Genomic DNA, 13,305 nt, shown 5'->3' on the forward strand with positions numbered 1-13,305 from the left:
CTGCGAGTGATTTCATTCCCGGTCAAATACTTCAAGAGATTTGAACTGTATAGAGGCCAGAGACAGTCTATATATACATTTACTTCTCCATTCATCTATGTATCAGATTTCCTCATCCACCTATACGATCTTTGGTCTTCCCTGAAACATCAGCAATGGCAATGAGTTCTGCGAGGATTCACCTGCTCAAAGTGACAGCCATGGTCTTCATCTTGCTGCTCTTCAGCTTCCAATCCTCGGTGGTGGAAGCACGGAGCTTAATGCGATTTAGGAAGATGGTGAATCTGGACATCATGTTCCAGTCCCTCCCAAAAGGCCCCGGTGGACCTTCTACTGCTTCAGATTGCACCAATGGCTCCAGCAGCAACGGCGGACCGTGCCCTCCCTGAGCTCCATCTTCATTGTTCTCACTCATGTTTGATGTTTCATCTTCAGTTCTTCTGTCACCAATGCTGCATTGGGTAGGAAGAAAACATGTAATAAGCAGGTTGCATAGAAAATCTGTAACAATATACATCCACCTTATAGAATTATACCATTTCTTTGTTCAATGTTCATCCTGATGACAGATATGCCTGTATGCATCTTCAACAAAAACAATCCCAATCTTGATTATAAGATTCTGGCATGTCTTACATCAATTTTGTTGCTAAAGCTGGAGTGACCAAAAAACAGAACTGCATACACATAATCTCAGGGAGACATACAATAAATAAATCAAGATAATTCAAATTCTTTAATATTTTTATTATAAATATTAAGATTATGTAATATATGTATCTTTTATGTATGCCTGTAATATAAGTGTAAACTCTATGTATGCACTTGAAAGACAATCAAAATAGTCAAGAACAAAATAAATCTTATGAATTATGAGAATTGTTACTAATCATGGGTTTGGAAATTTGATCAAAGGGTACCATTAATCAGCCTCTGTCTCTAAACTCCCTCCTTTGATAATGTTGATATTCAAGCATTTCTCTGCTGGTATATTTATCCTCAACATTCACCAAAACTGAAAACCTGCCTCTAACTGCATGAATAATTCCCCTTTGATACATTTCCTATCAACAAATGTGCTTCCTTAATGGCCTGTTCTTCTTCTCAACCCACAGATGATGTATACACGGGCTGATAAAATAAGTATTTCCTCTATATTGATGATGAAACCATTTTAAATCTTGTTCCAGAGACAGGTTTATGTAAACTTTTGCACAACAGTAAGAGGCTTTCCCAAATTCTTCCTGTTACTGGAAAATTGTGAATCAGGGTGCTGCACATCCTTATGATAACACAGAAAATTCCATGTAATGAAATAGAGAGGACAAAGCAGTATCAAGTAGGATCACACAGCATGTCACTAAGATCACATTAGCACACAGTGCCACATTTATCATAGCTGCTCAGTGATGCCACAAAGAGTTCCAAGAATCCACAATATCAAGATGTAAAATTTAAACTTCTATTCATCGACCGGCAGAGATTTGGATATGAAGAAAATTTGCTCCCAGAAAATATAATTTACTACAAAATATGCTACATATAATTTTTATTTTGATATAAGTATAGAACAAGATTAGCAACATATGTTGCATTATTAGTATGGTATACATGGAAACAATAGTTAGTTACATACTAGATCATATTTTTGATGGAATTACACACGAGACAGTAGTTCTTTAATTTAAATACCATTATATTCAGGAAAAAAAACAGTGGACGTTACAATAGTAGAATTTCCGCTGATGACAGAACTTTCTTTAAGCAGCCTTCATTTTTTTTTTTTTTCTTCTTTTCATCTGTGCTAAGGTAATTGTATGATCTGGTACTCTAAAGAAACAGTTGGCTATACTGAAGGGTTGAGAGGCCAGATGGGAATGTACAAGTTTTTCCTACTATTACTGTTTTCTTCCAGAAACAGTCTTCTTCACAACACCAACTGAGACCAAGAACTGATCAAGGGATGACAAGGTCTTCATATCATCCGGTGGAAAGTAACTAGCTGCCTTTCCCATAACCGATGCAAAGAGAAGAGACAGTGAAGGCCTCGTGGTGAAGCGATCGCCCAGGAGCTCATCTAGAAAACCAAAGGCTGCCAAAAAATCTGACCTACTGGCATTTATTGGAGCAGCAAAATGGGCAGGAATTATCCGTCTGAATGGCCAGTCTTTAGCAATCCGATCAACCCAGTCTCTTACCTGAAAATTATGCACAGGAAACAGGATGGCACTATAGATGAAAGCTTGTTGAAGAGAAAATATACAATAGCATTAAAATAGATTCATTAATTTCAATTTAAAAATTATTTTATGCATAATTGGATAGGGAAAACAGAGAAGCTGCTAAAAACAGATGCTTCTCAAGCCAAATACAGAGAGACACAGTACTTGCTGTTTATTTCCAGTAGCAGGTCATGGCTCCTTGTCTAGTTCGAAGGACCACAATAGATGTCAGTAATTAAAGGTGGAGCTCTCACTAATAATGAAGTATTTTCCATGAAGAACTCGTAGCTGCTACCTTCTGCAGCATTATGCAATGTATAAGGTGATTAGGTGTCCGAGTAGGCCTAGATTCATTGGTAAAAGTGAATGATGCCAGAACACATGACAGCCTAAAAGATTGATTGATACCTAGAGATTTTAGAAATAACCCATCTAGTTGTCAGAACACACCTTTTCTGGTACTTTGCTGAATACCAAAGTCTTGACAATAGGTGAAACAATCAACTTCTGTGACATCTGAGCAAAGCTGGCAGTGGGTTCCAACAAATTTGAAGGGCCTAAAAACAAAATTTGCAGCACCATCCGTTCCCAACCTGACAACGAATTCATTATAAAGGTTACAAAACTCAAGTCACCCAAAAAAATTATAAGGATTAAACACAAGATAACTACATCAAGTGCAAAATATTGTATCCATCATGCAGCCCACATGAATAATAGCATTTAGAAATCTCTGCTTGTTATATTAAATTCAATGACTGTAACATTATGTATGTAAATAACAACTGTAATATAATTTAATAGCTAGAACTGCCCTCCAAATGGCTGCTTCTACAGCCTTGCATTCCATCCACTATCAAATATTGTAGAAAGCATAAACTCTGATGCATCAGCTACTAATGTTCACTAATTATTCTGCTTTACCAAAAGAAAGGCACAATTAGTTTGACACTGAATTAACATTCCATTTCAGGAATATGAAAATGTGTCCTATTATTTATTTGTGGGTTGCTCTTCTCAGATATCATTTTTTTTTAAGAAGATCTGAAACCTTTGTTATATCAAGAATAAATAGTTCAACATAGAATTAACAAATAGCTACAAATCTATCCAAGAAGAGGCAACGTATATATAAAATGAGAAACATTATCACCGAAACCACATTTTATAGCAAAAAAGCATAACTATGTAGATGGTCAATGACTATAATGTGAGAGAAGAATAATAAAACAATACTCGATCTAGGGCAATGATAAAGTTCTCTCCAAAGAAGATGATCGAATATTAGAAAATAGCTTCTTCAAACATATAAATTTGGATTTGCTCGTTCAATTTGTTACAATATGAAAAATGAGAAATAATTAGACAATTTGTTTTACTTTTCTACCTTTTTTGTTTGTTATTTTGTTCCCTTACGGAAGGACTATATAATGACAAATTCATTCTAACCATTCCGTTGTCAGACGATGAATCTTGGAGCTTTGTTTTCTTACAGTTTTAGCTAAGTGGCTTAAGGTAATTTTCATCGTCCCTTTGGTTCCTACTTCCTCTCCCTTGTTCCACAAATCAGTTACATCATTTATCTTTGTGTTATGACTTATGAGTACTAACCTTTTTGGCGGTTTAACTTGTTATCAACAACAGGTTCATCAGGAACTTCTTTTCCTTTGCTGAGGATCTTGACTGCCAAACCATTTTTAGCAGATGCTAACAAAGAGTCTTTGCTAATACATGCTGGTGGCTGCCTTGGGACATAAATGACAGCGTCTGTCACTAGCAAAGTTCGTGAACTTCTATGATAAAATGCCACCTCTACGTAGGGACCAATACCTATAAGAAGCAAAACCACATGATCAGAAGAAACAGTCTAAATATTATTCTGATCAAGTAGAGTATAATAATTCTGGTCAGCATAAACTATTATATAAGATATGCAAATACATGGATGCAATAGGATATCTAGAAATTTGCAAGAATCCTAAGATCACAAGAGTTAGTAGTTAACATATATTTTCAGATTAAGTGATATAATAAAAAGAAATGCAGGTCTGGAAAGTAATATACTTAAGATAGTGACTTTACCTACTTCAGGTGAGCTAAGAATCTTTTGTTCGATCTCATCAGCCCATGGAGTAGAAGTATCCTCATCTCTCAAAGCTCTGGCACGGAAAATTCCAAAAAATTCAAGTGGCAAATTAATTGGCCAACTCCATTGCCTAGGAGCCACCCACACTTGTGCACGTGGGAACTTCCTTGAAAATGGACCCACAAAGATTTTATGTTCATAAGCAAAAGTTGGGAGTATAATATATTCCACACGAGCATTCAACTCTTTTAGGAGCTGTGATTGCAAAAAAATGAAATAGAAAATCTATGGTAAGCTCATTAGCTAACCCATGTGTATTAAAATAACATAATAAATAATCTATTAAAACTATGGGTAGCAATTGAAACTCTGGGAAATAAGTGTTTGATCTGGTGAACACAGACAGATAGAAATTGCCTAACATTGTTAAACTTTGATTTCAGAACAAAACTGAACCTAAAAAGAAACTACAGCAACAAAAATAATAAAAGATTGAGGAGAGTCGTATGATGCACAAACCTCAATGCATTCCTTAGTTGGCGCAATAGGTGCATGAACCCATAGTCCTCCAGACTTCAATTTGATGACGGTCATCCTAATATTTGTTGAGACACTACTGAAACCCAGTGCTTGCTCTTGTTCAAAAAGCCATATACAGTCTTTGACAGCCTTGGAAAATAAAACATAGTCAATAAAGTCATATTTCTCTAAGAAGCATAACTCTTATAGAAACCATTAATCTATATAGAGATACATATATACTTATGAAGCACAAATATATAGGTGCAAATCTATACTAAGAAAACAAATGCATATTGATTAGAGTATGAAATGAGTTTATCATCCTTCTCTTCAATTTTCTTTCATTACAAGGATGTGATTGCAATTGAATAATACGTGTGTATACAGAGCAGTTAGAAACACAAACCTAACCTGTAATAACTCAAAAATGACATGCAAGAATTAGAGTAAATGGGACACTGTGCATGTAAAAGTTGAAGGTTCATTGAATGAGTGTTTTCTGAAGGAGGAAGAGAAAAATGTAGGAATGTGTGTAACAAACAAATGTTTATACACAAGAAGACATGTGGTGTCAGAACACTTGGCATTCTAGCTTCCTCTCTCTATAACTCTCACAACAAAAGAGGCAGCTAATGTGGTTCGTACTTTCCTGTTCAGCTCATTTTTAGGCGGAAAATGGAACTTGTAATTGAATAGATCAGGCATAATTAAAAGAGTTTGAGAAGTGTGACTATAATCTCTGAAGCAACTCTTTTCTTCATTATGTCACCTCTAGAAATACAATTGAATTGGACATGCACATTTGTTCCTTTTTTCCTAGGTAAGATGTAAGATACAACGTTTCACACTTGTGAAAAGTAGGTAATGCAGAATTACTGCATGCTGTCATCTTAGATCAAATCTAAACACTTTAAGTTCCATATGTGTTGTAACCATACTATTAAGTTTAAAATACTCAGTCCAAGCTTTCTCCTGTTAGACATGATATAGTGGATCATTATAATATTAGGAAATTGGAGAATCTTCTCCATTCCATTCAGGCTGAGATCCTTGAAACTAAAATTACAGGACCCAATTGTTATTGAGTTCAATAACTTGGGATTATTTGCAAGCCCAATACTGGAGAGAAATAGGTTCTGAATATGGTCCAGAACCTGTTACCAAATGAGTAGAGATGGTGAAAAAAAATACCATCTTACATTAGCCATAGTAGAACTTTATCTTGATTCAGCACACCAGTGATACAATACATAGCAAATTTATGGTCCTCAGAAAGGGGTTCAATCCAAGAAGGCACTAAATCTATCGAAGATCCAAAGATGACATGGTATTTAACACAGACCCAGAGATTCAAAGCCAACACATAGTCCTCCAGAGTCCAATCTAATCACACAGAGGAGTGTACATGAGAGGACAAGAGACTCACCTCAGTCCTTATGGTGCGCCGGTTGAGGAAGGGACCGAGCGGGAAGGGAAAGCCGGTGAAGTTGAGATAGAACCTCCCGGAGCCACCGTCGTTTTCCCCCGCCGCAGCGACCACCAAGCCGGCCGCACCCTTTCTTCCGCTCCGACTTGGTTTCCGATCCAAGAACAGATTCTTCGGGAGGCCACCAAGAAAGGAGTGCCGGCTCTGGCTCCGAAACGAGAGCGAATTCTGCGTCAGGGCAGTGTTGGGATGCAGCGTAGCAGCGGCAGCTGCTGCCATCGTTCTTCTCTTTCTCCTCCTCTCTCGCCTCGACCTCTGCTCGCGAGTTGTGATTCGATTATGGTGAAGACGGTTATCTGGGCCAAGTGGATCCGAATTGGTGGATGGAAGACCGACACGTGGCAAATCCATTGGCGGATAGATCGAGAATGGTGAGCGGACTGGTGGCCGGAGAAGGGCAGAAGTTTCTCTCCAGCTAAGCAACAACGAAGAATGTTCCAGACCAACCATTGGCCGACCTGTAAAAGATGAGCGGTGGAGATGCGATGATTTGATCAATGGACGATCGAGATGTGATCATTATCCACTACCTTAGTTCTGTGATTAAGGATATCAAAGGGTTACAGGCTGCCCTAATTGGACACACAGTATATATATATATATATATATATATATATATATATATATATATATATATATATATGGGGTTAATTGCCATCAGTCAACTATATATGGGCCGATGGTGTAATGGGCCATGGGATCAACATTGACAAGCACTATTAGAATCCTAACTGGGCTTATGCGTAACCTTATCAATGTAAAATGCATGACTATGAATTTTGTTTAGCATTATTCATTTACCAACCATACACAATTTATTATTTGGATTAAGTCGCAATCCAACTTACACATATCCATATTTTAATTCATTATTCTATGTTAAAATATAAAATTTCTAATGCAACATTCTAAATACAATCATAATTCGTTAAAATTATTTATTATTTACTTTTATCCATCAATTGATCTGAATCTTAATATTTTTATGACTATGTATTAAAATTTAATATATTATACATCGATACAAGTCTTACCTCACTTTCGATATGAGACTAATAGTATTCATATTTTAATTTATTATTCTATATTAATATATCTAAATACAATCATAATTCGTTAAAATTATTTATTGTTTCATTGTATCCATCAACTGATCTGAATCTTAATATTTTTATTACTATTTATGAAAATTTAATATACTTATCAATATAAATCTTAGACCACTTTCCATATGAGACTAATAATATTCATATTTTAATTTATTATTCTATGTTAACATATCAAAAATTTCTAATGCAACTTTCTAAATAAAATCATAATTTTTAAAAATTATTTATTATTTACTTTTATCCATCAACTAATCTGAATCTTAATATTTTATTACTATTTATTACTATATGAGACTAACAATATCCACATTTTAATTTATTGTTCTATCTTAATATATCAATATTTCTAATGTAATTTTCAAAATACAATCATAATTTATTAAATTTGTTTATTCTTTACTTTATACAGATCTGAATCTTATTATTTTTATTCTTATTTATTAAAATTTCTTATATGTATTGATGTTACATATGATCTCTTAGAATACCATATATAACCCCTCAATACTCCATGTATTAATAGGTAACTCAATAAAAACAAGCTGAGGATCCAAAAGGAGTAAAACATTTATGCCAATTCAAAAGAAGGGGGATTGCTAAGGATTCATGTTGAGATTAACGCAGCTGTTCTTTGGGTGAAAACTCCATATGAATTCCTTAATTTAGTTAATGATATTTTAGTGATGTCATAATATATTGATGATTTCGATGTTGATTGCTTCACTTGCTTTGCTCTAGCTGATATTATTTGCTCGTATCCTTTCCAATAATGAGTCGGGAAAAAATCAATAAATATATTATTTTATTTATAAAATTAAGAGATAAAAATAAATTTTCTTTTAATGAGAGATATAGTGTGAGTGAATTAAGTATTGAGAGGTGTAAAAGCATTTTTTGCATGAATTAAATATTATAGAACTGATAGAGATTTTGTTATCATCATCAATATTAATGTTTTCATTATATTCATAGTTAGTATAGATGAATAAATTTTATAAATCAAAAGTAATATGATAAAAAATACTAGAGTCGTCAATCCAATTACTTGGAGTAGTCAGAATAATTATAATATTTAATTGAGTCTAATCGGATATATTAGTAAATTTAGATCCGATAAAATTTTATTATATATCCAATTTTATCGTAGAGCTAACAAATAATTTTTTATTAATTATTATTATAGAAATATTAAAACTATTGATAATTGTAATGATTATTGTTGAAACTATTTTCTGAGTTGTTTGGGTTAAAGTTAAAACTATGATGGAAGAGTTGATAGTATACCAAAGGATGATAGCTTTGTGTTATCAATGTGTTTAGGAGGTATTTTATTCGATTCGAAGTTCTTATTACTCTTATTATTCTTTCATTTAGATATTTGATTAAATTGAACTATGATAATTGATCTTGTCTTCCTCTCTTCTTATTTCAAATATGTTTGATGATTAATCAATTTATCATACATTATTTAAATGAAATACCTAAATTACTCTTGAGGGAGAGATATTTCTCAATTATACACTCAAATCAATCATGCATTTAACTCGTGTTTAAATTTAGATATTCCTCAATCATACACTCAAATCAATCATGTATTTAACTCGTGTTTAAATTTATGATTGATCTTTGATTGATTGAGGATTAAAATATATAGAGAATGTAAGATTATCATTTTATATTTATATCTATGATCTACTATTATTATTTTTATTAAAAAAATTGAGGATAATTTTTTTTTTTTTTGCTAGACATGTGTACATGATTGTAAGAATTTTTATATATAAAAAAAAATCTTCTATCATCTATGAATCTATGAATGTAAGATTGCTGGACATGTGTACATGATTGGACATGTACTTTTTTTGTTGCTACATGATTGCTTCAAATGAAATGGACATTTTCTTTTTTGTTGGTACAGATGATGATGCACATAACACTCCAAACAAAGCCATAAATTGCATTTGTTTTTTGATCCCTATGTCCATCAGCGAAATCTTTCTTCCCAATGCAAATGATATATCGGAAATACCAAGGTAGGAATCAAAGTTTATCCCATTCATTCTATTCCTATCGATCATCAGAATATCCATCACATTTCTTGCACGTACTTCCTGAGGGAATGGGGAATCAAATCACATAATGTAATCAGAAACCTCTTACTCTTTGGTTAATCATTCTAATTCTAATTTGCATTGAGTTTAGCTAAATTGAGCTCACAAATTTCTTGTTCTTGCGCAACACTTGTCTCCACAAATCTATTTTATAGCTTCAAAAATAATTCCAAAATATAAAAAATTTTCAAAATTTTTTTTAACATGAACAAATGCAAATTCAAAATTATTTTGAAAATTCCCGATAATCTAGTAGACCATGATAGAGTAAAACATGTTGAAGTAGATCGATATGAGAAAATTGAAGGATGAATTGTTTGCGTAGAGAGATACTTTTACCAGCTTCATAGATCTCATGAGGATCTAAACAACAAGCTAGGAATAATTAACATCTTTAAGCTAGTTTGAGGGGAGGGTAGAAAATCCCATTATTAAAGGATTTTAAATCTCATAATTAAATAATTTTATAATCTTATAATTAAAAAATAATATTAAATCAGTATCAAATAATTAATATCAAAATTAAAAATATATTAATATCATAATTAAGGGATTCTCGATCAGTATCAAATTAGTTCATAGTATAGGAAATAAATTAAAATAAAATATTAATATCTTGCTTTGTATACAGAAAAGATCAGAAAAATTATAATATCTTATATTCGGCTTTAAAAACAATTTCAAACTATAAGAAAAAAGTCTTGTTGTTTCTGAACATGAACAAATGCCATTGTTGTTTCTGAGATACATTTTCATGTATAGAATATAGATCGAAACTAAGAAATCGCCACCCAAACAACAACAAACAGCAATATTAGCTTCTCCCACATGATTTTGCTTTTATTATCACTGAACTTTGCGCTAATGTACCGTATCAAATGGTACGGTATTTGTTTTTATTTGATCTGATGATAATTATTCGTAGTTATCCGATCTTAAAACGACATGAACAGATGAATGATACAACGTTGTGCATGCAGGCCTTCAATTCTAAATCTTGCATAAATATAGGGATTGGATCACAGACTAGAGAGACAAAGAAGTGTTTTGTCCGAGACATTTCAACCTTGTATTTGTAGAGGTTGGAACGTCAATTCCTGTCAACTCAAGCCCCACATGTTGCTGCTTGTTGTTTTGCCAATAATTCAAGCTTGTTCATCTTCCTGTTAGGGTTTCGAAGATTCCCATTTCATTATGCAACCACTGTAATATATATATATATATATATATATATATATATATATATATATATATATATATATATATATATATATATATATATATATATATATATATATATATATATATATATATAGAGAGAGAGAGAGAGAGAGAGAGAGAGAGAGAGATGAACCCACAAACAAATATATGAATCTTTTCTCAGTATTGAGCTCCATGTTAGGTATTATTTAAGTTAAATCATGAATAATCAAACTCTATATGGAGGTAATGTGTAGCAAAATTATCATAAGGAATACAATAATTTTGTGGTATTTTTTATTTGGAATGCATAAGGGGCATCAAATTTTAGTCGATATGAAAATAACTAATATTTCAGAACTATAATATTAACAAGTCGTAATATCTCAACTAATGGTTTACATCAATCTTATCTTATTATTGAGTTTTATTTTGGATAATATCTAAGTTGAATAATAAGTTATTAAATTTTATTCTATTTCTTCGACTAAGATTTCTTATGTTCTTTGATGATTAAAGAAAAAAAATAGTGAGATAATGAGTAGCAAATTTATGTTCAAGAAATATGATACTTTATGGACAAAATTTTAATGAAAATAAACTTTATATATATATTATCTTTTTATGTCTTGCATTACTCAATCATCTCCTTGAATGATTGAGAAAGAAGATTATGAAGGGTAATGTGGAGCAAAAATATGATAAATCCATGCCGTATTTTTTATGCTAAGAAACCTCTCTTGAGTATTGTTTCATTAACAAGTGCCTAATTATGAACAAAATGCATTTTAAAGGACTCCAATTCTGGTTGGATTTTTGTAATAATTTTTGAAGGTCAAATGTTGGCTTTGCTATTTACATCTTGACACCAATAATTTTTATTACCATATTATAATGTTTACTTATGATAGATTTTAACCTTAGTTACTATTTGACTCTAATCAAATATGTGAAATTATATTATTACCAATTCAGAAAATACATGTAACGATTAAAAATACTACTTCTAGTTAAATTGTGCTTGTGATCTTAAATTTAATCATCTTTAGATCTACAATCTACTTCTTTAATTTCTCAAATAAAAATTGAGAGCAAAGCTAAAAGGATATTAAAAGTAAATCCCTCTAATATTCTATTTAATTAGTTCATATATGAATGCTGCTTCGAAATATCATTGATATAAGATTGGTTTCTTTATTTCATCCGTAGAAGAGGAAATGTGGGAGATCTATCATGTTTTTACGGATTAATTATAGATTATATCTTGTAATTAATTAATTTTAGTATTTCGATCTCTATATTTTTAAAAATTATACTCGGATCCTTATTTTTAAGAAAGTAAAATATTTAATCTTATTTTTTCTCACACCATCGATTTTGTTGACGAAAATATCATATACTATGTGAGGAGAAATCAGATTAAATATTTCACTTTCATAGCTATAGATATTCCAACATAACTTTTGAAAATATATGGATTGAGATGCTTAGCTAATTGCAAGGGTAATATAAAAATATATGGATTGAGATGAACATTAAAGAGCTAATTATAGATTATCTCGTTATCTTTAGCATCGTATTCAAAAGTTATATCGTGATCTATATATTTATGAAAGTTAAACATTTAACTCAATGAAATTATCATTTTAATATTTTATTTTCATAAGTATAGAAATCTCAATATAATTTTTAAAAGTATAATTTATAATTAGTCTAATGTTAAGCTATAGATCCAAATTCTAATATCGGTGAGACAAATCTGATGTATACTGTGATGGTTGGACATGATGAGTGGTGCCGTGAAATCCATTCGACTTTGCTCCATCAATGACACCGGCAAGTGGCGTGCGAAGAGATGATTGCCTCCTTGTGATTGGTTGTGGTAGCAAATTTTTTGGTGTGTAGAGTGAAGAGACCAGCAAATGGACATAACAATAATAGTGTTAATCCCAAGAGCCGCAGAACATTCGATTGTGTGATATAGATATGAGTGGCTAAGGTTGGTCTTTGCAAAAGGAACATTTAACACTTCAACATCCGTCATGATGCTAAGTGCAAATTGCATACTCAAAATCTTTTACAATTGATTATATGAGAGTGATTTATCGTCAAGACAAAATCAAAAGGTTGACGTGATAAGATTGTTTGCTTTGTGATCTAAATAATTTAAAATATATTATACTAGTATGAATTTTATGCATTAAAGATAATTATTATAGTTTGATAAAAAGAATAATAACATGATTGATAACTTTGTGTCGGATGATCGATACCTCGATGTCATGTTGTTGATATCTTACTAACACAGTATGTTATCATATTTCGGATCAATACATTATGATCGAAGTTAAGTATGAGAAAAATATACCATGTTAGAAAGATAGTCGAATCCTTCGGATTGTCTACCGAATCAAAAAATCATTGTTGAGAATACATAATGTTATAAGATTCTACACAATTAAAATTTAATTTATCCGACAACAAGAATCAACTTACGATCATTAAAAAAATAAGAACATTGATTGGATCAAAATCTAACTTATAAAAAATGAACATAAATTTTTGATAA

The 13,305-nt window shown here is 31.9% G+C and overlaps 1 protein-coding gene across 2 annotated transcripts; it reads right to left on the bottom strand.

Annotated features, from left to right (window-relative positions):
• Nucleotides 1-1,675: 1,675 nt before the first annotated feature.
• On the bottom strand, nt 1,676-6,598 carry LOC135593856 (uncharacterized). 2 transcript variants are annotated; one of them, XR_010479852.1, is made up of 7 exons: nt 6,257-6,598; nt 4,828-4,977; nt 4,305-4,563; nt 3,834-4,052; nt 2,673-2,815; nt 2,388-2,520; nt 2,059-2,198 (listed from the first exon to the last, which is right to left on the bottom strand). XR_010479852.1 is itself a non-coding variant. In XM_065084166.1 (6 exons), exons 1-6 carry the CDS (start codon nt 6,533-6,535, stop codon nt 1,899-1,901), a joined length of 1,350 nt encoding a protein of 449 aa, XP_064940238.1. In that variant the 5' UTR covers nt 6,536-6,595; the 3' UTR covers nt 1,676-1,898. The 2 variants fall into 2 exon arrangements, 1 of the variants encoding a protein (XP_064940238.1); XM_065084166.1 differs by lacking the exon at nt 2,388-2,520 and having other exon boundaries at nt 1,676-2,198; nt 6,257-6,595.
• Nucleotides 6,599-13,305: the final 6,707 nt, after the last annotated feature.

Source organism: Musa acuminata, chromosome BXJ1-9 (genome assembly GCF_036884655.1).
Source record: "Musa acuminata AAA Group cultivar baxijiao chromosome BXJ1-9, Cavendish_Baxijiao_AAA, whole genome shotgun sequence".
Taxonomy (NCBI): domain Eukaryota; kingdom Viridiplantae; phylum Streptophyta; class Magnoliopsida; order Zingiberales; family Musaceae; genus Musa; species Musa acuminata.